Source organism: Ambystoma mexicanum, chromosome 1q (assembly GCF_040938575.1).
Source record: "Ambystoma mexicanum isolate Mex_15411 chromosome 1q, UKY_AmexF1_1, whole genome shotgun sequence".
In the NCBI taxonomy this organism is placed as follows: Eukaryota; Metazoa; Chordata; class Amphibia; order Caudata; family Ambystomatidae; genus Ambystoma; species Ambystoma mexicanum.
The window spans coordinates 1,247,532,382-1,247,560,065 of NC_090922.1; the positions used below are offsets into that span (position 1 = coordinate 1,247,532,382).

Consider the following 27,684-nt stretch of genomic DNA (forward strand, 5'->3'; position numbering starts at 1 on the left):
CAACACTTGGTATGAAGTCATTTTGGGAGTAGAAAACGCTTGTTCTCCTGCTCTTCCTCAGGCGCAAACAAATAGCTGCATATTTCAGAGTCCTTTTGGTGCTGGACCCTCTGCATTAGTGAGAGGTCTATAACCAAGTTTTCAAGCAGTGAACCCCTGTGAGGCACTGGAACAGGGATATTCTTAAGTGTTGTATAATTCAGGCAGGGATTTTGATGAGTGGTAGCTGGATTATCCCAGGTTTCTTCATCAGGATGGGATGGTAATCCAATCATATCAAAGTCGCACTCCTCTTCCTTGGCATGCCTTGCACATTGCACCAAATACGGGCAAGCTTCTATGTCACATGCTTCCTCTTCTTTCTCCAAAAGGGGAGATAGTTTGCCCTCCTCTATATCCAGGATAGACTGTTTATGGGATTGAACAGAGACTTTCCTCATACCGGACTCCCTGCGTGTGGCTCACATTGAAGAGATGCTTTCCTCAGTAAGACGAGACATATGCTCCCTGTGTGTTGTAATGATCTTATCTATACTTTTCCCCTTCTCTTTTTGTCTTTTCTTTTCTCTCATTCCTTTGTCGCTAGGCTTGACGATGCAGCTCTTTGCTTGTCCTGTCATTTTCTCCAGTTGCACCCATCACCTAGAGATTTAAGAATTTCATGCGCAACTTCATTTCTTATCCTGGGGATGAAGATCAAATAGTTCACAGCCTGTGAGGAAGATTTCCATGGTGGCTGGGGATAAAGGTCACCTCCACTGAGAGGCTCCAAAATTGAGTGGGCACCAGACCTTTTGCCACTTTAGAGCGTCTCCTGCTCCCAGTGATGATCTAGATCAGGGGGTCTGCAACCTGAGGGTCTCCATAGGTTTTGGAATACAACTTCTGTGATGATGACACCTTTAACTTTGCTGTCTTGGGCTGACAGGAGTTGTAATCCAAAAACATCCGGACAGCCATCGGCCGCAGATCCATGTTTATGGTGAAGGTGCTGTATGACTCGCTTTTGGAGCTGCACAAAAATGAACGACCAACATACAGAATTATCTGAAAAATTAGAACAGGTACTGATTGCTACTGATTAAAATTAAAGGATGTGCACAAGATGTCTTGCATCCTCTCTGGGTACAGAGAGGCCCTGACATGGAGGGGTGACAATATGAAGCTAATGTAAAGGCGTCTAGGACAAAGGATTAGATGCGTTTTCTTCCCATTGATGAGCAGGCCAAAAGTGTTCAACATGGAGGGAACCCTCCAGGACGCTGTATGGGCCCCAAAGATAAGCAGACATATTTCTGAAGAAGGTGTTAAATAGGGGCATGAAGGCATGCATCCTTCAAATCCATGCCACAGAATCAGTACCCATGCTGCAGAAGGACATGATCTCCACTGTGTTTACAATCTTGAACTTGGATGATGAAATAATATTGCAGAGTTGTCCATGAAAGGAGACCTCTTCCCACAGTCTTCTGAATTTGGTGAACATGCACAGTTTGCAGTAGAGGGACAGAAGGGTCCAGGTCATTTGGGACCAGCTATGTCACATTAGGTTAAGCTGCAGGAACAAGAGGATGCCACAGAATCCAACAGAGGCAACCCACATGCCGATGTGGAGAAAGCTGCCTGACACAGAGCCCCCAGAAGGGGCAAGGCCTATGCAATAGATGCAGTGGCAGCAGATGTAGGGGCAGATACAGGTAAAGAGCACAGAATCTGCAGGTTTAATGGAACTGTGCTAGTGGGAGAGGCCGCTGGAACTAAACGGCTTCCAGGCAGCATCTTGCACATTATATCCTAAAATTAAATCTTATTGTGTAATCACACAGCCTACGAATGAGTACGTAGCAGATGATATGGTATCACTCCCAAAGACAGGGGTGGTGTGTAAAAAGACTGCTTGTAGAATCTCAAACTGGGTCCGGAATATGATGCAAATAAGAAGCTTAAGGAGAGACGGGACCATTGTGTGGATATTGGCAGAGCCTTCTTAAAGGGCGTGCTAATGCCACAGACCCCAACCTCAGCATCGTCCTCTGCAAGGTCATGAAATGTGGGGCCTCCCTGCTGCCCTGTCAAGAGCACTCAAAAATCCTAAGTGAACCTACAGGGGAAGTCCAGAATCCAGAGCCTGTGGACTAGGAGCTTGTTTAATGAAGTGGACATTGTGGTTACAGAACTATGTCCCTTTTTGGTAGAAGGACCCTCACTACAGTCCTCCATATTTTTGGAATATGCTAACCTGTGGGGGAAATGAGGTGCAGTGACACTTCAACTCTGGTAGGGGGTAATCTGTCAAGGTAATAACTACCCATGTGCAAACTTGCAGAAGTGGATAGGCAAAGCCCATCAGGACTAGTCCCATTGCTGGTCTAGAGATCCCACTGGCCGTTTTGAATTCCTAAAGGCAGGCCCTGGAGGAGAACCCAGCCAGCCAGCAGGTCCACCTAAACTCCTCTGGTTTCCGTACCAGACTAAGGCCAACAAAGCAGTAGCTCAGGAAAAGACCCAGATGAGTCAATGGTAGAATGAGGTCCAGAGAACCCATACCCACGATAAGCGCATTGAAAACATATTAGCACTGTGTTGTGCCCGAGACAAAGAAAATAAGACTTTTCTTTGACAAAGTCCCATAGCTCTGCTCGAGGCTTGCATTGGAGGCGGTCCTTACTTGCAACAGAGGCGATCCAAAAATGCATCACAATGTTTTTCTAAAGTCCCAATAGTGACCAGGGAGCAAATAGTCCAGTCCCTTTTAATGTGGGATGGCATCAGAAAGACATGAAAAAATAATTGCAGTGATGGAATCTTGAACCATAGGGCTTGAGGGGACAGCGTACCTACTGCATCCAAGCAAGATGGTCCAACTTCCAGGTGCTTTAAGTTCTTCTTCCCCAAAACGTAACAGGGAGACGTTGGCGTGTCAAACTCGCTGGGTATCGGTGTTCAAATTCCTGCTACACACAGTACTGAAAAGGGAATGGGATGTAAGAGTACATATGTTGATATTGTTGATATGCAAGCATCCTTCCCTATCAGGATATTACTGAAACAAATTGTACTGACTTGGGATGTCCCAAATGAAATGCATTTCTCTATTGAAATATATTTAAAAGTATTGCGTTTCATATGCTGTTAGCAATGTACTAACTGATAGCTGTAGGTTTTAGGGGTGATGAGACTTCTTCAATACATTTAATCATATTGGATAAAAAAAAAAGGGCCGCATAAACCCCACTTTCTAGTCAATGGTGTACATCATTTGCGGCTCTCGCTTCCTCATTCTCTAATAATGACCCCTTCTTTTTGCAATGTAACTGGACAATGCATTTAGGTTTCGTATAAAACCCTGAGCAGCTCCAGAGCGTTAACAACATAGTTCTACGTAAGTACTAAAGTGTAAAGGGTGGCGTGGAAAACATTATAGATGTTTTACTGTTGTTTTCCAGAGCTTTTCCAGGAGATGATTGTGGGTGAAGATGCATTTTAAAGTAAGACCGTAGACATATGAGGGCGGTGGATTATGTCTTCTGCACATGTACAGCACTGCAATGCCAACTTTTAATAATTCCTTTAAGCATCCTGTGAGTAAACGGGATATTTGTAAGTCTGGCAACCAAAGGATCCAACTCAACTGTGCTATTCATCAAATGATAATGCTGAAATTATTATTTTGATGGAAATACTAGATCACTTCCAAAGACGCAATGTTTAGGTTAATTATATTGCATATTTAAGTTTAAGATACTAAAATGTTGTCCTCAAAGTTTATTAACTCACATCAGGACATTGTTTAAATGTGTGTCAAGAGGAGTTCCAGAAAACCCTCTTGGCAAATTAATCACAAAGGAGGCATAGCCAGCTAAGAGCATAAGCGCATCAGTCTCCTTACCAATATCTTGGCATATGTGGGACTCATCTTAATTCCTCAAGGACATCATAGCTAGCAATTCATACCTTTTCCGCTTGAGAAGAACGATTACATCAGTATCAGATTCATTAGTGGTATCAGTCTGCAATTTTACATAAAGTCCATCTCAAGTAATCCTAAATGTTGTCTTTGCTGTTTGGCTCATTTCACTCAACCGATCACATTTGGTAGATTCTAAATGAACAAATAATTTGGGCACGATTTCATTGCAGGATTCAGGAAGCTATAGAACTAAATTCTTGTTTTGATTGGTGGGGATATAGGGGAAACTTATGTGGGCGTTTCTCCTTCTTTCTGCATGTTATTTCTGACATAGGAGTTCCAGCATGGGATTTGCATGTCATCAGGACCATGTAATTCTGATCGGAGTAGGATTAGTTAATTTATCCAGACCACATTCACAGAGCATGGATGTAGTGAAAGCCAACCAAACCTGGGTGGATTCTCTTTTCTACAGACTTTCACTATATGCACCCCTCGCCCTGGATTTCTTTCTGCCGTGTGCGGGAACCAATCAGAATCTCTGTAAAGGGCCTGAGCCCTTTGCTCCAAATCATCGACTTTCAGAATGATGTGTCTTTTGTGATTAAAATGGGGTGGAAGAGTATTGTACCTCCCTACTGATAATATGCTAGGTGGGAGAGCTGATGGGCCCTCATTACGAGTTTGGTGGTGAGAAACATTCTTGGCAGTAATTCCATTGCTGGCCATTATTTTCCACAACGGCAATCTATGACTTTGGATGCGAAGTGAAGAGGCATATTGCTGGAGGTAACTCCTCCTCTCCTCAACTCCTCCACTCTATCTCCAAATATTGGAGAATTCGTCACAGCATAATTACTGCTCACAGTTAATCTGCCAAAATCTATAGACTCCAAAAAACAGACTAACATCACTGTTGCCATACTCGCAGTTAGGCGGTAATATGCCTGAGGGACATTACCGAAGGTGACTGGATGTGCATGACAGACGTGCTCCTGCTGCGAAGCAGATAACCGGAACGTGTGTCAGCAGGTTGTCATGATTTTCTTCATACCACGCAAGCCAGTGCCCAAACTCCACCCTGGACGCGGTCAAAATGACCTCTTGGGTCTGTACCAGGTTTTGGTCCAGACAATAGTGATGCACCCGGGCAAGGCTCTGGAGAGAGTTGGCGCCCGCACTTAGTGCAAAGAAACCACTTTCCTGAGCACCTGACAGGCTTTACTATTGGACAGCAACTTTGTCATGGGTCTATCGCTACAGTATCTGGGAAACCATTCCCATTACCATTGTTCCCTAAACATTTTTAATCACTAAACACATTTATTTAAACACGTAATGTAGAGTATTGTGTGCCCATAAATGGAAACACATTAGGAAGTTTCTCTTTGTTTAGCACTTATGAATATTTACTCTCTTGTGAGATACAGGAGCATTAAACTAGTTTAGTGAAGCAATAGGCATTTCCACGCATGAGCAATAAGAAGTAGAATAGAGTCCTGGCATTCTCGTATCCTATTCACTTCTGGCATTATTAAAGCTACCTACAACCAAACAACAATCTGTGTACTCATTGAGGCACAGTGTCACTTAAAATTAAACTCCCAATAGTGCTTTCAGGAGCGGCGAGCAGGGGAACAGGTGAGGTAATACATACCACCCTCCGTGAAACCCATGGAAATGCGTAAAAAAAGAAATCTGTCAAATGTTTGTGGCTACTAGGGTAGTTACCTAAAACATTGCAAAAGCAACTTAAGTGCTGGTCAGGTATTTTAAATTCCCCTCAAGAATTCTTCTCTTCCGTGCCTTGATGGATACACTTATCTGGGCCCAAGAAAAGCGACAGGCAGCAGAGGCGGGTAATTAAGGTACTGTGTGGAAACAAACTCAGCATCCCACTAACCTCAGTCACCAGCATGGGAAAAGTTGAAAGGCTACCTGACAAATATCAATCATGGTTTCTTGTATCTGCAATCCGTGGAAAAGAAAAAGCGGCTTCAAAAGTTTATAAAATTTGCTTATTTTAGGCACAGAATTATTCCAATAGACACAGCATTATACTAGAATTTGAAAAAAATGGCAAAATGCCAAGTTTTAGGCCCATGAGTACACTTGCTGTTGCATGGTGACGGCATTTGGAATATGTTTGCTTCTTTTCATCAAAGCAGTTTAGCCTTGCAAGTTAGTTCTGCCCCCAGGTCTTATTTTACGGCCATAGGCAGATCTGCTCTCTAATGGCTTAACATTAAATTAGATGTTTGCTTTCTCTTACCCAGGTAGCCCAGCTTTATAAATCAGCTAGGCCTTGCAGCTCTGCCCCAGATGCAATATCAGCGACGTGGCCTCTATCTTTCTCTGCGTTTGTCAGTGTTGTGTCTCTTTCTGCTGTCCTGTGCAGCTAACTATGTAGTGTATAGACTAACACATCAGCCCATCTGAAACACCCTTATTTCCTTGTGAGCCAAACCTGGTGGGTGGATGGTTTTCTTTTGATCACCAGTTAGCCCACAGGATAGCCCAGGGGCGACGCACTTATCTTGAAAGCAAAGCAACACACTGTGTCACAGGTATGAAGAACCGGTCCTGCGCTTAGGGACTGATAACTGTGCATAAATCGCGATATATAAAAGCTCTGCTTATTTTTATCAGCCGCCCTTTGTGCTAAGGTCTCTGTGTCATAACATGGGATTTTGCAGAAATGGTCATGTTCAAAATGTCCACCATTTTGGTAACACCTTCCAGGAACAATGCCTTCCCACTGCAGGCTTTAATCATCTCATCTCAAAAAGCCGTCCTTAGCTTGAACCTTTGAGCATCTGAGAATAACATAGGCTTTCATAAAATTGTTTACACACAACTTCAGCTAAGGCTTCAAGATGCCCTGCTCATCATAACCTGCAGCCAATCAGTATCCGTTTCATAATACTCCTTTGACTTAACCCTTTTTGCTTAGATGCCGTCAGATTTGCAGCATGGAAGATTACCAAAATTAGGGCCAACAATGATTGTGTAAAATGGACAGTATTTAAGTAACTTTCATGTTACAATGTCCCAAGGATGCGTGCTGTCAGAGAATGTAAACACAGGTTTAAACACATTATTCTGAAGACACAGAATGCAGCGAGCCTTCTCAAAATAACACATTTAGCCGCTCATATTTGATAACATCAACGTTTGCACTTGCGTGCTGTTGCGTCCCATGCATGGAATGCAAACCTTCACAAGGTGGTGAGGGGGGGTGAGAGAAAGGAAAGCGTAAAAGTGAGGTGAACGTGATTTTTTGGTGTCATCTTCCCCCGGTCTTGTGAAAAAGTAAACACTGTCTGCAAATATGCTTTGCAGGGGACGTTTATGAGTTGATCCACATGAAATCCACTTGATTCTTGACCAGGTGCAAAACCAAGGTAAATTCCATAGAAATCCATTTGTTGTACGCCTGCATGAAAATCTCATGCAGGCACACAACAAATGGCTCTAACTAGACGGAGGGGGAATGTACTACAAGGATGTTATCTCTGATCCCTGCCCGTCCTCCACCTCAGCACTGCTTGAAAAAAGGAGACCAAGTTAAGTGATGGCATATAAACATTATACCTTTCTTTTACATCCGGATTCACCACTGTACGCCATTTAAAATGAGGGCGATTGTGTTTCACAAATAGCTATGAATCTGGGTGTTCTTTGTTTCAAAAACAAAATGTAAAAAGCATATAATGGGCCTCATCATGAGTTTGTCTGCAATTCGGCGGTAAATCCATGGAAATACCACAAACCCAGATTACCATTAATCTCTCTCGGTCCAGTGGCATGCACAACGAGAGGTGGTAAAACTGTGTAAATTCCCATTATTTGAGTCCATAGGACTCCATGGGGATTTTTACCACCAAACCCCTAGTGCGGAGGTGCAGTAATTTGGCATTAAAGTGGCGGTAATGAAATTACTGTCACTCTACCATTTTTATCACACCGACTTACTTGTAACATTTCCCAATGTCATTAGTGTACAAATGGTGCATGCATTCATATTAGTTTTACACACAAAGTTGTGTTTTTTTTTACAGTACGAGGAGAACAGATCAAAACAAGGATATAAATCAAACCTTTTGCAATTCATGTTCTTCACTGTGTAGTTTGCATGGAAGGGAATTTATCGTAACTGCAACAGGGCGAACTGGTTTTACACACATCTTGCATGTGTCATTTGCCGCTCTGACTCGTGTTTACGTCACTCAGTGTCAAAAGCAAATGAAAAGGTTGTGTGCGTTACACACGTTTTCAAGTAAACTGTGCCAAACCCCATTAATTCATATAGGGTCATGTATCGCTCTACGTTTGCTAAAATATGTGAAATCCAATAGATGTGCGTTCACCTGGGGTCATGCTGAATATCTTGCCTTGGCTTGTAAACTGTTCAACACAGCTCTATTCATACAGCAGGTGACAGTGAAACTACTGCTCCTACAGTAAATCTGTAAAGAGGGTGACACATGTAAATGGTGTCAGATTCTCCACTAATGGAACAAGGTCACTGGTTGCACAGCGTTACCAAGTTGGTTGATGGTTCATGTACACATTCATAGTGTGTAAAAGTTACAATATTACTACGACCTGTGGATTTGTGTCCGACTAACATATCTAATACATCTCGTGCACTTTGTAGGCTCCATAATTACATTAGCTTTATGTTAGTTGGAAGGGAAAAGACCTGGTGAGGATTGTGAACTATGAATTTCAAAAACATTCTCACTTACCTGTATTATCTCTCAGAGAAGTCCAGCACACAATAGCAGACATGACAATATGCAGTAAACCAAGGAATGCGCCTATCAGCGATATCACAATAAGCACGCAATACAGTGTGTTAGCAATAGCAATTTTTTATTTTCCTTTTTTGTTGCATAGGAAATGCAGTACTTGCTTCCAGTAATTGTATTGTAATGTGAGAAGGTGGTAGCACTAATGGTTGAATACACAAATTAAACTAATCCACACCAGCGTAAAAATCTGCTGAGATGTAGTTGAATAAGAATGGATGCCCACAGTGAGTCTCAACCAATGACATGTTTTTTTACAGAACACATGAAAAATGAAATGGTAACCACGAGTCATTACAAATGAACTAGAGGCACAAAGCCTGGCTCACAAAAATACATGTTATAAACACAGGCAGTTACAGAGGCTTCTCCAGCTCTTTTTCACTTCCTGTATCACGCAAACATGTTGTGTTTATATGAATTCAGTATCAGCATTTTGTTAGTGTATAATTTAGTTACATTCCTGAATTAAAAAAAACAAAAACAAATCAGGAACACATATTTGGTGAAAACATCTCACTTGTACAAATTCTGATTCAGATTTGTGACATTAGCCAAATCATACTGTTTTTTTAGATCTGCATATGCACCTCATGCCACAATACACTCACACAATATTAATAACTTTTCGACTCTTATTTTTACCAAAAGATCCCTTCTTCAAAAACTAAAAAATGGTTTGCATAACTGGTAAAAATGTGCACTGGCAAAAAACAAAATACATCACACAACTAAAAATAGATGAAGTGTTCACATGGCAATTGCATATTTTGCACTCGTGTGCATATGGAAAAAAAATCAGTCTTGTAAACTATGATAACATGTATTTTAAGGCCGAATATCCTTGGACTGGCTTGGTGACCATGTGGTGCAAACACATATGGCTCAGGGCCTTATTTAGATATAAAACCCACTGAATATTAATGCCACATACTAAGCTGCTGGTTGGTTGTTAACATGCAGAACCTGTGCACATTGTGTGGAGTGGGTTAACATGCCTTTAGGCACGTTAAGATAGTCCCTGTTGTGTCTAGATAATTATGCTGCAGAGGTAGTTTTGGATATCGTTAGGTGTTGGGGACTTTGTCCAATTCTGTTTGCGACCCCTGCAATATTGTAAGATTAGCCATTTCAAACTCTCAGAGATGTGATTGACACTACGGGCCTCATAAGACGGGCAGCATTTTGCAATAATGTTTAACAACTCTACACAATGAGTTTCAGCACCCATATATGAGAAAAATGCCATGTCCAGCTTGTATGTGCCGATCACACCTGTACTTACAATTGTGGTAATGATTACTACATGCAGTAATTCCACCAATCCCCAATGGTGTACTCTGGTATGCCAAAAAAGGGGATACAGTAAGCTTGTATAAAGCATAGCTAATACCGCCAAACTCAAAATGAGGCCTTGAGTCTCACCAGGTACTTGCTACGGAATTAGGTAAGTGCAAAGGGGTATGAGATGTCTAGTGAATGGGCCTTGGGTTGAAAAAGAATGAGGTGTAACACTGTCATTCCTATCGCATCTGCCTCCGTCTCATGTTTTGGAGACTTGCATTGACTATATGTATTGAACTGTGAGGCACATGCCATGATCGTTTCATACACCATTGTGCATTCCAGGTGGCTTTGCAACCAGACCACTGCAATGGGTGCATTGTACCTGTGTGAATATCACGTATCCTTTTCTGGGTCAGTCTTCAGAGTTTGTAAAGTGTTTCTGTTTTGAAGAAACAGAAGTAAACTTCAAGACACTTTCTCAAAATATGTGGAGTATTAGAACTACAAGGTCTTCTGGTGTGAAGTCATGTCTACAAAGGATTCCGTTCATTTGTTCATCTTGAAATAACTTGTATCAACAGAATGCTTTCTGTGACCGATACCGAATGTGTCCTCTCTATAGATACTCTCATTGAGAAATGTATTTAGCAACGGCCGACTACACACCAATATCTGATGGTGAAAAACATGCTTACCCTTTGTGAAAAAATAAAATAAAAATATGAGTAATACTGAATTGAAGTAAATGTATAATTCCAAAATGCTGAAAACACCCAAAATACAGAAAGAAAGGATGTGTTCTGAGTGAAATATCTTTAAACCTATTTGACAAAAGCCAAGTAAGAAAAAAAGAATAACATAAAAGTGAGTAATATTCATACAGCTCGCTACACTTTACGGAATCACATGCATTAATATTGTACTGTTATTTTACATTAGCTATAACAGATGGTTCTGACAGACAGCGAAGGCTACCGGTGTAAAAAAGTCTTCCTTCAGAAGAGCGATATAATAGAGATTTCACAGGCACTACATTTTTATATATCAGGTATTATGCTGGTTTTCTTATAGTATTGTTCTGTCCTAAAGTTGGCATTGTAAAAAAGACCTAAAAGGCAAGAATGGAAGTAAACCGAAGGAAGATAATAAAGTTTGATCATTTCATTTTTTTGTCAAATAGATTAGTGCATAGTTGACATGCAGATAAACACTGCTATGCGTTTACACTGTTGGTAAGCAGGGTGAATTGAGCCAAAGTCTTCACATTATTATAATTTTGTCAGCCTGCAATAGCACCATGTTATTCATTGTAATTCATGACACGTTCGACTGATGTGAGCATTGGCAACAACGTTTTCTATACACAGAAGTGAAGTGGAGCAGCTTTAATGTTAATTGTTATACATTTTTTCAATTGTGTCCCAAGTGTAAAACAAAGAGGCAATAAATAGGTCAATAACAAGGCCATCGCACAACCTCAGACTTAAAAGGTGGGTACCATGCATCACTTTGAGGATTGCTTCAATGCTTTCAAAACAGTGGCACTTTGGAGAATTGCAATGGACTATACAGAAATAGGCAGGTTAGCCCCCAAAATGAGAATTATAATTGATTCCTGTGCAGAGACCTTTTAAAGAGACTGTTTGCTACTCTCAGCAGCAACTGTTACAAAGTAGCAGGATTTGATCAACCACCAGAAGAATTACATTCGTTTGCTTGGGCTACTTTCTGTCTGAAAGTAAACCCAGGGACACATTGTATCACTGCACAAGACAATATATGAGAGAATTGAAAATGAAATAACATTCACAGTCTATCGTTCACTGTTTACTATTTCTATTTACATTTTCTATGGCATAGTGCAGTGATTCAATGAGTCATTTTTATTTAAAAAAAAATGCAAATGGCATGCACCTGATCACCAATGTCAGCTGCACGTAATTTTAAATATGTTTATGACCTAGTGCAAAACTGAAGAGTAAAACCAGGTGCAATCCCATGAACTCTCGTAAAAGAAAAAAGTAAATGATGCCTGAAACTGATGCTGCAGACTGTGCTTACAAATGGATTGCAAAGGTTTGCATCTGCGGTTTAGTAGGAGCTAATTTCAGGAGGATACCATGGGAATACATTGGTTATACCTATGAATGACAATCTCAGGCAGGCATACAACAAAGTGCTCTCGGAAGATAGGGAAAGCATAGTGGAGACATAAGCTCTGCTCCATGTCTGGTCTCCAAACTTGCGTGCACTCATAAATGTGCCGGAGTAGGAAATGCGGGAGTAGAAGAATTACTCCTTGTTTTTGGCACCTCCATTCCCCACACCACCCGTTCTAAAATGTCCCCCAATGTTGTCCTGTGCTTACAGCTAGACAGGATGGAACCTCAGATGAACAATGTCAGGCCTCCAGTCACAAGCCTAATCTTAATAGCATGTGAAATGGTGGCAGTCGCAGAGATCAATTCTAAGATAGGTTACTCCAGCACCCACAAGAGTAAATTTGAGGGCTAATTTTGCGGACCTATTTATATTTTTACATATGGTCCAATTCAATTTTTCAAGGTTCCACTCGTGATTACTTAGAAAATAAAATGATGCATGATACTACTTGTTTAATGTGGCATGTTTTGATTGCTGCTAAGCAGAAACGCACATGCCTGCTTCAAGACCAAGTTACCATTATTAGCCTGTGTCAATAGAATTTTTGCAAGAGGGGCGATGCTCACCCCATGAGACCTTCCTCCAAAATACTCCAAGAGATTCTTTAAGGTGCCATTGAAGCTCTCATTACATCTTGGTTTCATTTGTGTTTGACATGTTTCTTTTCTATTGAGGTCTTCTAACAAATCTCTAAAAAAGGTATTTCCAAAGACACAATGCAAAGTACAATATTACCTGACATTCTTTTAAAGAAACCACCACAAGGAAACCTATTTTGTTTTTCTACAGTAAATATCTTATAACACTGTTACTTATAAAGTGGAAAACGTATAACGAAAAGGAAGTCAAAGAAAGGGAGTTTGCATATTCCTGTGGGACGAGTGAATACTGTGGGTTAGGAAAGGTTTGCATGGTTTGAACCCTCAACATCAAACGAAGGAGAAATTACAATTAAGTGTATTAAACCTGCCTACCTGTAACCTGTTTTGGATTATTATGAAGAACTAGATAACGCCTAAATCGCTCTCACCTGGTGGTGCAGTGTAGGAAGACAAAGTGCTTCAATATAGAAATAAGACGATGGTAGGAATCTGTGGTACAGTACGACTTTGATTGGCTTTTGCGTGCATGGTCCATTAAAGCGCATTGTATACTCAGATTCTAGAGGAAGATTTAAATTGAGTAATTGGCCCAGTTTTTTTACTTTTCACATTTACAGTAACTGAATGCTGTGTGGAAGGATTCAAAATAGATGTGCTCTTCCTCCGAATATAAGGAATCAGTAGGGTCTGCAATGAGAAGCGGTCTTCGCTAATTGCCATCCATGCTTATATCCCTCCGATGAGTGCATCAGCTCCAATTGTTTAACTTTTTTAAACTGCTTAATAAAAGATATAGGGATGATACGGTCTTCTACGTAGCGCTGTCATAGCCGTATAGTTTTATACTGTTTTATGTGGCAGGCGTTAGTCTAATCTAGTTGGCAATGCCCAGTATAAAACCTGGTGGCTGCAAAGATTTATGCCACAGATGTATTAATCAACTGAGTGAATGGATTAAAATCAACAATTGTGAACAGGATTACACCAAGGAACGATGCAATGTTAGCATACATAATGGTCCAATTGTGTGTATTTCTAGTGGAGCAAGAGTTTGCTAGGAGGAACACTATAATCGCCTCCTCAATTCTTCAATTTCTGGTGTAGGGCGCAAAGTATCTACCAAACTGCCATATTTACTACTTTTGCAATATCTACAAATTTACCACACGAGTATTGAGATAAATAATTATTGACTATTCTAAAATGTACAAAGAATTTCTGCCTAGATTCTTTTTTTTAGAAATCTTTTACCTCTTTTTATGACGCACTCCTTAACAAATTATAATTACCTCTGGGTCCTTTTTCTTGATGAGTGAGCGGTTGGATTAAAGACCATTATACTTTTCACCACTTTCTCACACCATGCTGCAAAATTATTGTTTTGCAATGAAAACATCTAAGTCAGGGTTGTCCAACTCCAGGCCTCGAGGGCCAGTTCCATGTCCGATTTTCAGGATAACCTTCACTAATATTCATGAGATAAATTTGCATACAATGATTCTAAATGTATGTACATTTTTGTTCATGAACTTTAATAAGGGATATCCGGAAAACCCATCAGGTTTCCGGCCCTCAAGGCCTGGATTTGGACAACCCTGAACGCTAATGGAATGATGACTAAGTTGGCCAAATAACATTTTGATTATTAAGGCAAAGTTATCAAACTGGAAAAACAACCAGTAGGCAGATAGAAGGAAAATAATCTTTAGCAGGCATGGGGAAAACATGAACACAAATGTACTGCCATTCTCAACAAATTGAAGGCTGAGAATGTAAGCAATTATTTTGATGTATTGGCTGATCGACTTAGATTTCATACAGAGCTAAAAAGGTCATTGACTTAATTGAAGTACCTTGTCTTACTATACACTGCACACCTGATGAAACAGTGGTGTAACATAACTGTGGGCTGTTTTAGTCTGAGGAATTAAATAAAGATGTGTTTTGTACGACTGACTTACGTATACTTAGTGTGTCAAAAACTTCCCAACCACGCTGGTTACCATCCTTGAAAGCCTATCCAATGTTTTAAAGCCTTTAAAACATTTTTCAGCAACTCTGTCCAGGATTCTTTAACTTAGCTTTGTACAACTGAACGTGGCAAAATACCTTCAGAAATACAGCATACCTGTATTGTCCATTTACAATGGTGCTTCGGTATCCTATACTTCTCAAGTATAGGAATATTCTATACTATTGAGAGAAGAAAAATAACGGCATTTAAATACATACAAAAAAGGGAAACAAGAAAGTTTAGAACTTAAATCCAGTTCCCAAAAGAAGAAAAATATAAGCCATTTTATGAACGCTGCCATATAATAAACGATCAGAAAATCTGCTAAGCTAATTTGACAGAAATGTTTCCTCATTTAAACAACATTACAAAAGTCTTGCATTATGAAATAGGGTAGAATAAATCAGTGTACTCAATAAAACTATACAACATACAAATTACATATCCGCGGAGTGGGCAGTTCAGTCTTTCTTTTTGCAGCCATGACTACAACACACTGACTAAATACAACTAACTGCCCAAACTATTGCTTAGTTTGCTGTGTTTAAAAAAGGGTGTAGTTTTACTGTATATACAACCAATTTACTGGTAAAACCTTGGCGCGTTTCAAGGTTCTGACAAAATGTTTGTCTAGGCTTTTATTCCCTTCACTGTGAAGCACTGAAAGCTGCTATTTTTAGTGCACATATGTCAAAGTAATGCCCAGCTAAGTGCTATAAGGAAGGCAAAGGATGCTGGCTACAGAAAGTTACACCATACACTAACAATCACACAATACAATTTGAGCCAAACAACTACTCAACCACGTATCGGACACATGAAAACCCCAAACATTTTTTTTTTCTTAAATAGAGAGAACCAGTAAACAATTTTCAGAACTTGGTAGTTTAAAAACGTGCATATAAAAATGGGCATTCTTTTTTTTTCCTCGTTGAATGTGGATTGATTTGCACTGATAATAAAAATGGGGTGTGGAAGTCGAAGAAAAGGGCGGTTTTAAGGCTTGCTTGTGAAAGGAAACTTGTAAAATAAAATTGCTCAAAGCAGGATCCGGCTTAGTGCTTCACGTTTGGACAGCTTCTCAGAGAAGAGCCCTTCCTGCACGTGCATTCAAAAAACACAAAAGTACAATGAGAAACATCTAAAACACACTGCGTCAAATGCAGCACCAACTTTGGTCAAATAAAAAAAAGACATTTATAACCGCTAAGCTTTTCTACATGATTTAAGCAAGTATTGCATATTTTCATATATCAGGGAAAACCAAGGAAGACTCAAAAATTAAATTTAAAATGCAGCAACATCCAAAAACACTGATATCCTAAAATCTACAGCGTGTGTAATAGCACAGACTATACAATACAACGGAAGCTACCCTACCTGTGAAACAACGAATGTACTAAGTAATCCTAGATGTCGAAGCTTACAATGGCTGATGTAAAAGTCACATTTACAAAAAGTGTCTCCAAATGCTTGACAAGGGAAACGTCCCTTTCCATATATATGTAGGAACATGTGCAACAATTCCACAAATAATCGCTATCCAGGGCAAGGCACATTGATATGGAATTTTCATTTCGTGCAAATTAAGGAAAGGAAATACATTATTTCAGGAAAAAGATGAGTAGCAAAGTGTCTTATCACGGTTTTAATATATTGATTGTATCGGACAGTAGTAGAAACCCTTTTAGAGGGCTGGTCAAACATAGTTTAAAGGCAAGTGCCTGGAATAGGATTACAATATTGTGTCTTAATGCACTCTACTCTATCCTACATTGACTATATAGAAATTAGTTACTAACACTAGAACATGCAGATACTTTTGTGTTTAGCTGGTCTTACCAACCAGAACATATATATATATAGATATAGTATAGGAAACTTCTTAAAGTTGCATGCGAAGCAAAGGGGTGCTTCGCTGTCTGATAGAAAAATCACTTTTATTCTATTTTTACATGACAGGGTCCAAGCACACTTTTTAAATTACATTTAGCTAGTGTCCTTTGTTGGATGTGGCATTTGCTGCTACATAGACACTTTTTTTTCCATATAAATGTGCATGTTGTCCATTAGCCCAACTATTCTTGGTCAACGATGTTCAGTTTCTGGACCTGTAAACTCGGATGGGATTCATAAACTGAATAGTATTTTGATTGGGGGGTGGGTGGAACAATTTTTCCAGAGTTGGCATAGTCACTGAAAAGTGACTCTTAGCTTATAAAATGAACAGATATGATGTTATAATTTTAATTATGTACTTCAAAAACAAAACTATAATTTAGCATTTTATGTAGTAACAGAATGTGGTAAAAGCACCAGTAGGTTCGAAGATTTTCTTTTTCGTTTTATTTTTTTTAAAACATTTTCCTTCAGTTTTAAAGGGCTACAAGTTTAACATAAAAAGCAAAAATAGCTCCCCTTTCTATTGCAAGGCTGTTTAGTACCCCAATAATTTAGAGTCCTGGGGTGGAAAGACTTGAAAAATAAAAATAGAATTTTCAACAATCTCTATCTTACAAAGATATTTAGATATCCAATGAAATTGCACTTTACTCAATCTAAAATGTGATTGTTCCGATTGATTCCTGTCAGTTTCTGTGAATACAGACCATCTTCCCCATTTCTGTGCGTTTGTGTTATTGTTGAAAATTGTTGACAAAAATGTTTTGTATAAGTGCAGCATTTCAAACATTTTTCTTGATTAGTTATTTGACTGTTTTCCAGGTCAACAAATTGAATGGAAAAACAAGTTGGCATTCTAATATTTTTAAAGGCCGCACATCTAAATATTCTACAAGTGACAAAAAAACTAAAGGGCTGCAATTTGCATGCAATGTATTACAGGAGAATTTCATTGCAAAATTCAATTGCTAATTATGGTTACAGATGTACATGCAATTTAGGCTTCCCAAGAAGTATCACGCTAATGTAGGCAAAATACGGCAAAAACAAACCTAATCCTTGAGAAAAGTTATGTTTTCCCTCTACCAATGAGACACTTCAACAAACAATGAAGTGTGCTTGGTTTGACCAATTTTAACAAACCTTAAGGTATAAAACGCTTTAAAAACAAAGGGAACTAAGTATTGGGGCCTTTTTCCATTCAACATAACATGATTTATATGTTATAAATTGCCGATTATACGATTCTTGATATCTGTTCAGCTCTCCTTCCGTTGATGTGAAGCAACTGCTCTGTATTGCTACTGCGGCGGCAGCTTCCATTTTGCCAAGTTGGGAAGGGGAAGGAGTGAAGTGGTCTGTCTGCTGGATGATGTAAAGTGAAGACCTTTATCCAAGGTACCAGGACTAAGGAAAAAAAAGAAGTAGGTTAAATTGATGCAGAACATGCCATTTAGATATTTCTGCAAACAGCAAAGAAATTATATTCTCTTTTAACAAATCACTACTATACCAACTGTACACTAAACATCCAACTTCATAGATTCAAATATTTACTATTTTTACCTGCATTAGCAATGGAAACATAAGGAATATATTGCAAGCCTGTCAGATAAATCTAGCAAAGTCATCGCTGCTTCTCCAGGGAACCTCTCCCCATATGGCCAGGGAAAGGCAGCCGCTATCTGATCCTAACCCTGGGGGTGGCTGAGGGAGGACCACATGGGGGTGGGAGGGGACAACCCTTATAGGAGGGAGGAGGACTCACTATCTGGAACATTGTACTCTCCTTTCCACTCAGTGTATGACACCAACCCCTTAATTTTCCAATCCCGTATGGCATACTGTAATATACAAGCAGAACATCCAGTCTGGACTGACAACATGGCTCTTTCATACCCTTGTAGTAGAATGGCTGGGATGAAGAAGAGCACTAGAGCAATGCAGATCACTGAAGCTGGGAAGCCAGAGATGCGCTCTGCTTCACAAGCATCAAGAAACATGGAGAAACATGGAGAACCAGTAATCCCGACGCGGGAAACCGAGACCAAACAAGTTGCAGCAGGGAGCAAGGAAGCTCCTGTATGTGCTGTCACACGTCTCAGAAGCCAGAGGTTCGCTGCGTAGAGGCAGAGAGCAGAGGAAGCGAGCCCCTGGGAGAATTGCAGACCGCATAGAACGTTGAAGCAGTCAGAAGAAACTGGTGTGCGCAGAAAGTGGAGTTGGGATGCCAGGGGTGCTTAGTGGTGTACACTGCACACAAATGAAGGAAAATTACATGAACTGGGTGACCCCGGGAAGGGGAGCTGGGACCCCAAGTCAATTGTTGAATGAACGAAGTGAAAGCGGGTCAAGCACCCTATTGTTGAGTGAAGAAAATATACACATTAATAAAGTCCTGGCGGGAGCGTACACCAGGCAAACGGATTGCAAGTCTTGGACTAGCACCCAATTGTGTTAAGGCAAGTGTTTGGAAGTGAAGGAGGAAAGTGTACCAGACTGACGGAGGAGGGTCTGGGGCTCACTCTCATGCTTGTAAAGAATCTGCATATGAACTGAGAACAAGAGGAGGAAGTCACTCTCTTGAGTATGTGAAATCAAGGGGAAGGGGGCATTGCCCCTGGAGTAAGAACTTTAACATTGTGACTAGGGGAAGGGAGGCATTCCCCTTGTGATTGGAAAGTGTGTACTGTGAATATTGCAACTAGGGGAAGGGAGTCATTGCCTCTGGTACTGTTAAAAAACTCTGAGGAGACGAGAGAAGTGAAATTACTTCTTGGCATTGTGAAAGTGAGAAAGAGATCAAGGGAAGAACCATACCCTTTGAAACTGTGAAGGCATGAGAAGCTCAGGGGAAGGGAATCATCTCATGAGACTTGAGGAACTTTGGTTGTTTATTCAGTTTTGCACCTTTTAAAGCTTTATGTTGGAACTTTGGAAAAGAGCTGCAGACGACCGGTTGAAAGACTATTTCTCTTTTCACTTTATCTTGAGTTTAGGATGTAAGGGGTCAGGTTAGGATGTGGACACTGGACATGGAACTTTACTTTGGACATTCCAACAGACACATCATTTATTTTCTGCGAGGCAGGGAAACCCCTCCTAGAGTTAGGGCGAGGAGAACTTTCTCCCACCCCCCACCCCGTTTAACTTTAATGAAAATCTTTGCCAACCACCACAATGCCCTTGTGTCCAGGTCTTACTCCTAGTTGCTTACCGCGGTCACAGCTGGAAGGCTCAAGCTTTGATAAATGCTTTCAATAGTCACTTACATATTAACACAACACTGGCTGATATGCGTATACCTCCGTTGCTCAAAAATCACAAATATTATGCAATGTATAGGCACATATCATGCGTCCAGTTCTGTCATTTATTGTTTTTGGTCAGTGTTCTAGGACAGTGACTCAATATTGTGTGATAAGGTTTACGATATTGCCCATTAAGGAACCTTTGGTTCTAAAATAAACATTGGTTTGTTTTAAGAGAATAACAGTCACTTCAAGAAACGATTTTGGCTTACTCTTGGCATCTGCAAAACAAGTACATTCTAGCACATTTTTGTCATTTTCGACACTCGTCATGCATTACAGTACCTACTGATTCTTTTGATATACGACTTACTTTTTAATGCATTTTTCACTTCTTTCATGCGGGTGCAAGTGGGTCTAGGTCATGGGACCAAGGTCCCACCTCATCCTGCAATCCATTCCTGCAATCTACTTACTTCAAACTGACTCCACAGGTGTCATCCTCAGCTGAGGATGTCCAAAGATAAGGACATGAACTGTTTGTGCCAACTACGGCTTGCCTAGGATCAAGAGCCAGACCCCTTACTCGTTGGGCACCAGTGAGACATCACCATCTGTCTCTTAGAACCACAGACTATCCATATGCTCAAAAGATCCAACTTTCTACAAAATACTCATCATCATTGATCCTCCAATTTCTCAAAACGCACCCACGCTCATCTCGTCAGCACTACCCCACCTCACAGAGAGATTGCTGATCTGTCCGGTAGGATAGATCAGCGGGTTCAGCGCTCCCTGCTGCAATCATTTGTGATCTGAAGATTGTAGGTTCAAATCCTGGCATAGCCAACTCAGCCTTTAATTTGTCCGAGGTCGATAAAGGAGTACCAATTTTGGGTGGGTAATATTGTATGCAGATATGTTCTAGATAAATGCTTTGGCGAAAGCACAATATAATGAACACATTATCATACCACTACCTTCATCATGGAAACGTGTCTCTCCCCTCACCTCCCAGGTTTTTGATATTCTCATACCCTTTGGATATAGCATCAAATTTGCTGACTGAACAGGGAAGACCAGGGGAGGTGTCCGACACACCCTGCATGGTGTCCCCCCAAATGGCTGTTGAAATCCATGGTGCTCCTTGCATATCACACGTAGAATTTGCTACTTTTCACCTCATCTAGCGGACACATCGCAGGTGTGCTCCATTCATGTCAGAGATTACAGACCTCAGTCACAGGCACAACCAATATTTTCCTTGGGCGCTCAATTTACAAGGAATCCACTCAGAGTACAAGACACACCTTGTATACTACCTCCATATAACAATATGTGCAAACCCGTACTCAATCCCATTCAGTTTGACTGGACAGACCACGCCAGAATCCCTATTTTCTTTACCCAACCCTCCTACTGGTAAGAGACAAGGTTATCCCATCATATCTTCCTGTTTAAAAAGGTACCGATGGAAGCATGGGAAAAAAGACTGATCTACCTCTCGGACCCATCACCTGTAACCTTGACCCTCTACTGGAAATCAACCAAATCCACCTGGCCCATTAAAACAATATTGTACCAGAGTCAACCTCTCTGACCCGCAAATCTCAACAGCCAGAGAGAACCTCACCCTTAAAGAACTACATGCTAGGCATGAGGCACTAACCAATGAAGCCAAAGCATACCACTACCGCAGAATGCTTGCCCTAGCAATAGTAATCCAGTGAGCCAATGACTACCAGGCTCAGAAGTACCAGTGTCCCTGGAGAAATGCAACTCCATTTTCTTCACCACTAAAATCAACACAAATGGACAAAACATTGATGTATCTAAATCGGTCGCACCATCAATAACAATCCCAGGTCACGAAACCTAACCTTGGACTGCCATCACCCCCTTGCCTCCAAGGCGCTCACTGAAACACTCGCCTCACTAAAAACAACCTCTTGCAGTGATGATGGTCTACCTTGTGCCAAATTAAAAAAAGATCACAGGAATCACTCTGACCGCTCTTCTCCATATAGCTAATGCCTCGCTTAGTCAGGGCACCTTCCAAGCTGCCTAAAACAGGACCGGCATGGCCACTCCTTTAGAAACCCACCATGGACTAAGAGGACCTTGACAACTACCAGCCAATAATCAGCCTCTCATTTATCAGAAAAATAGCTCAGAAGGCAGTATCCAATCAACTCCATGAGCAGAACAGCCGCCACTGCCTGCTACAGGATTAGCAATCTCGGCTCCTTCCCCAATGCAGCACATTAATAGCGATTATCTAAGCGATGCTCTTTAGATCATGGACAAAGGGGACTCTTGCCTCCTGGTCCTTCTAAACCATTACGTTGTCTACGGATGGCCGTCGCACTCTTTCCAGCCTCCTGCCAAAAATGGGCTTCTTAGGTACTCAATTTAGTCTGCTTTTAACTATTTGACACCAATCTGTTCAGAAGGGAACCTTCAGATCAGACCACCTACTGGTTACATGTGGAGTTTGGCAGTGTTCAATACTCCCACCTTTGTGATTTCTCAAGCTCTACATGGAACCACTAGGTTCACTCCTCAACTATTTAAACATCCCTGTACACCAATAAGTTGTGATACCCAGCTGTACATCAGAGTGAACTGCTACGACAAACTTGCATGCTTCTAGGAATGCCTTGCCACCATTCAAATGTGGATGACAAGTGCAAACAAACTAACTGGGGTGGGAGGAAGGGGTCAATCTTGTATATCGGTGGGAGCTGATGCCAATCAACTGCACCTTTTTGTTAAATACTGCTGGAGGAGATGTCTTGGTCTATGATGAATCGGAGAGTTTTGACATAGTGGGTGTGTTGGGGAACCTATCCCAGTGCATGTCATTCAGCCATTCTTGGAGGATTTCCTGTTTGGATGGATGAACGAGGGGAGCACATTCTGTTTTGGTTGGGTTGAGCTTAAGGTGCATTACAGTTGAATGTAATATGTTTTCAAAGTTAGGCTCAGGCATTTTTAAAGCGGTCTCCAGTTACATGTGAAAAAAGATGTGTATTCTTTAAATGCAACTCATCTAGAAATGGGGACTGTTTTCAAAGCGTTCTCTACCTTCAGAATATATGGACTTTTTGATAAGCCAGATTCCATGCATACTGGTCCTCCAGCCAATGAAGTTTAAAATGCTCTTTTCTCCTTTGCTTTGAGGATGCAATGTCCTGTGTATTTGTTTTAACCAATCATTTTGCTCTGCACCATTTGAGGAAGTCGTCTCTGGGTCATCAAAGACAAATGCATTGTTCAAGCTCTGCATAATATTTGCAGTTAGTCCTGCATCATATGTGACAGTAACTGGAGGAAGTAAAAGTATTGTGTTCTTTTTGGGTGTAAGGAGAGACATCTGAACATATCACTTTATCTCATTGTAATCAGCCATTTCAGCAAAGCATATCCCGGAGATGTGGCTGATACAGCGGCAATGGGTGTGGTCTATCGTTTCAGCACTGGGTGTCACCTTGCCATTCGACAGGGTCATTATTCCTGCACATGAATGCTCCCTCCACAAAGCCTGCAGGTGTCTTGAGCTGAAAATAGGTTCATATGCTCATCATTGCCACAGAGCTTACACTTTCCTGTAAAGTGAGCTGTCCCAGGATTTGAGGGTTTAATCCTCTCCACCAGTGATCTCATATTATTCATTTTTCACCCATGCATTATTCATTATAATAACTATGTGCATCTGTAAGCACCAATTATGTTTCGGGAGATGAATGGCCAATATGCCTTTCCATTATGGAAATGTAGTCTTGCATTTATAATGGGAATGTCAGACTAATACAGCATTTATTTATGGACAAACAACTCGATTTGATGGAGTCATTTTGGCACACATTTGACTGCAAGTTATAGGTGATGGGTAGTCCTTTCTAGTAGCTTCACTATAGTTACACTGAAAATGTATTGATTTTACAACTTCAAGGTGAACTCCTCCAACAGCAAGTGGTTGCTGCAAAAAGAAACCAATATGCATGATAGCACCTTTGCTCCTATAGTAGTTAAAAAGTACTGAAGTAACTGAACCCATAGGCCCTTTAAGACAAGGTCACAGGATCTGAGATGGATAGGGATGCAGATCTTACTCATGCCTCAATCAGACCAACTCGGGAACTGTTTTATTAACAATTATCTAAAACATGGAGTACAACAGCCATCAATCGACGTTCGCTCAAGTCTCTCAACTATTTCACATAAAAAACACAACTTTATACTAAAAATTTGTTATAAGTGATGTCATACTACGTGGCAAAATAAGAAAACCTACGAGGGGATGTGATGGACTTAAAGGGAAAATGGAAGTATACATTCTGTTGGGGCGGGGTTTGTGATTGGGTCTCTAAGGTCAGGTGGCCAACTAAGCCCATCCCAAGTGCAAGTCATCTTCCATGTGAGACTAAAACACAAAGTTCTATTGGCTTCTCAAACTATAGGGCTCCTTACTACGTAGGCCTCTACAATTGGTTGGCACGCTTGTCCCATTCTGGAATATTCCACTTGCTAGCAGCACGCAAGCTGTACCCCATGTGCTGGGAGGTTGGCCTGGTCATGCCTCCCCACCCAACATCCACCATCACTCCTGAAGCCTGCCATTCAATTAATGCGTTTGAACTCTGCCTTGTGAAGGCACACTGTGCCTGAGAATAAAAGGGAGTGAAGGCATGGCCTTATCTTCTGGTCTCAGTGTAGCTCGCCCTGAAGTCTATTTTCATCTGACCATGTCACTAGAGACCACGTTTTGAGCTCCTTCGTTGCATTTAATACTATTAAATGAAGAATCCTTGGCACTCTTGTGTTTTTCCATTACACCTCAAACAGGAGCTCAGCTCGCTTCTCACGTTCACTGTATCTTCTTGAGTAGATAAACAGGCTCTTGGCGGCCCCCACTCTTGACACTGGGCCAGGCAGCCTTCTCAAATCTTCCTTCACCTTCAGCTGGTTTTATTCTGCTGCACCACACATCCAGACATTCCATTCATGGAGACCAAATTTGCTAAAATGCATTGTGGTACATCCAGAGCCTATACATTCCTATATATGTATATTGGCGGCACCGCCTACAGTCTATGCACTACGTAGCTAGCCTCATGATTACTTAGTCTACTTGCGTTATGCGTCTGCACATTTATGAAATGTATTCTAGTGTCGTGGGTTTTTGTGAGGGATTTCTCGCATGCCATATTACCTCGTGTTGTTAAAATTATTTCCTGTTACACACTGTCGCACTGCGTGTGGCCAAAGGGTTCCCACTGCCACTTATTACACACAGTTTACTAATGACACACCACAATTTGCGCCAGTTTAAGCCTGAGTTTATTTATAGTACAAGTAGTGTCTGTTGGCGACACGTGCTTCAGCTGTTGGCCTTTTTCACAGCTGGACATATATTACCAATTGGTGATTACTGTTCGTCTCTCTCCATATTTCTTAGGTGAAGCAATCAATCTGTACATTCCCCGAACCTAGTCCTTAGAGTTCCGTCCTTCACTAATATGTTCAATTAATTTATGAAATGGCTTTGCATTTTCTTCCGTGCTCTCTGCATGTGTAATCTTCATTTCGCTCCTGAAATGTTGCTTAACTCTCTACTTCACCTTCAGATTCTATAAATCTATAAGATCTATATACTTTCTTTATTGGCATCTATTCTAGGTGCGACATTTCTGCTTCTTGTGACATCACCAGTCTTCTCTTTCATTCCTTTTCACACTTCTTCCGGAGCTTTCTTCAGAAGACTGTAATTTCTTCGCAGATACATATAAGGTTTTCTCAATGGATACCCCAATGGATGTCCTATTTCCAGGACTTTACGCGGTATAGGTATCATTACTGGCTTTGCGCATGTCACAATTTCCGGCTGCCAACATTTAGGCGGAATGAGGGTGGGACTTGCAGTAGAGAAACTTGCCTCCTCCTCTACATAGCTATATTGAACTAAAGTGCTATATGTTAAATTCTCTTTGTAAGGAACTCATGGTGGCAACAGTAAAGACAGACAAGTGATCACAGTTCAAGGGTGTTTAGTAAACTGTATAGGTAGGTTGGTAAAACACCTAATCTTAACCTGAATCTAAGATGGGAGCAAGCTACGACCATCAAATAATAATACGGTAGTCCTAGTGGTGTCTTGTCAAATAAAAAACAGCCTATACTTAGAAAAGCCTATTGCCAACCCTTGCAACTAAATACATAAAGAATGTGGGGTAGGGTTCACAAGAAAGAAAGAAGTTTTCACAAGTCAGGATGTGGTAGCCGGTGGTCTCCCTTCCCACTTTTTTGAGCACGGGACAAGGCGGGGCTCCTGAGCACAGCACAAGCTCGATCTTTCCCAGCACAAGACTGCAGTTCAATTCTCTGGTATAGGGACCTTCGGTGGACAAGTCTCTTTTTTACAGAAAGTCTCTTGCATCCAAGGACCTGATGTGTTCAAAATAAACAATACGTTGCTTTCCGTATGTGCGTTGGGTGATGACTTTTCACCCCTCAATCCCACCTCTTCCGGGCTCAGATCCACAAAATTGTCCTTGAGATGTCAGGACCTTTGGTGGTTACATTTCTTGCTTCAGAGGGCCCGATATGTTCAAAATAACAAGCAAAAGTTCCTTTCTGATTGTACTATTGGATGATGATTCTCCACCCTTGGGGCTCCCTCTTCATGTTTCAGACCCTTCTCGAATATCAGCCTCCATCGGTCGGGTTCACTAAGGCTTGTATTCACAAGATTACATCTGCTATATTCATCTGTCATTGGGTGAAGATTTTTCACCCCTGGATCCCCCCCTTCCGGGCTCAGACCCTTCTCAAATGTTTGCCTCCCTCCATTGGGTTCACTACCGCTTTTATTCCAAAAGATTTCACCTGTTGCACTCACAAGTTAGAATGTCCTTTTAGACAATCCATTGTGGACATCCCTGTCGGGTTCACGTTTGCCAGCCTTGCAGTTCCTTCTACTTTCTTATATTTTTACACTATGCGAAATTCGCTTCCCTTAATTTTCCAATGGTTTGTCGGTCAAAGACTTTCGACTGTACAGGGGATTTTGCTAGACCCCTGTAAAACCACTTTGACCATTTCTTGGTGGCTCTCCTAAGGTCTTCTGGTATCGGTAGTTTCAATCAGAGTCTCTCAAGTGAGCACCCACGGACACTCTACAGCTGGTTTTCCCCTAAGACGTTAACAGTTCTTTGAACTTCCCTTAAATTGCCATTTGCCACTTTCGTTCAACACGGTTTGGTTTCTTATCGGTTCTCCCCTCGACTCACCAGCTGTGATGAACCGCTTGGCTTTTAATGTCTCTGGAGTCAAGAACTTCCACAGTAGCAAGCATCTCTCCCTGTCCTGCTTATCAGTGTAGGAGGGCTTTGTGTACTGTTGACGACTGCTGCAACATGTTTGGCTATTGTTTGCGGTCTTACGATTCCTTCCACAGAGGGTTCAGAGGTCTGGTCAGAAAGGGCAAGGTCACTTCTCTCCTTGTCGCCCCTTCGGTTCTCGCCATTTTTGATTCTCGCCATCTTCCTCCTCCTCTTGAACTGCCACCTTGGTTTAGCTGCCTCATCGTGCGGTTTGCCTTGCTCGTAGTTTGCTCTCGTGCTCAAACTTTTATCCCTGCAGGGAAAGGAAAACGCTGTCAGTGTGTGTGGTTATTATTAATTGCCTGACTCTGCCTAACCCTTGTGTCGTGACATGTCAGGTAAACGGCTCTGCTGTT

General features: G+C 41.2%; 1 protein-coding gene across 3 annotated transcripts in view; it reads right to left on the bottom strand.

The window, feature by feature from the left end:
- Positions 1-8,771: 8,771 nt before the first annotated feature.
- The window catches only part of NFIA (nuclear factor I A), a 1,239,884-nt gene continuing 1,220,971 nt past the window's right edge, over positions 8,772-27,684 (bottom strand). For all 3 annotated transcript variants that reach the window (XR_011290794.1, XM_069642058.1, XM_069642053.1), the window contains one exon: positions 8,772-18,099. Coding sequence is in view for 2 of the 3 variants with exons in the window: in XM_069642058.1 (XP_069498159.1) it covers positions 18,082-18,099 (18 nt within the window). In the remaining variant the exon portion in view is untranslated. The remainder of the gene's footprint in view (positions 18,100-27,684) is intronic.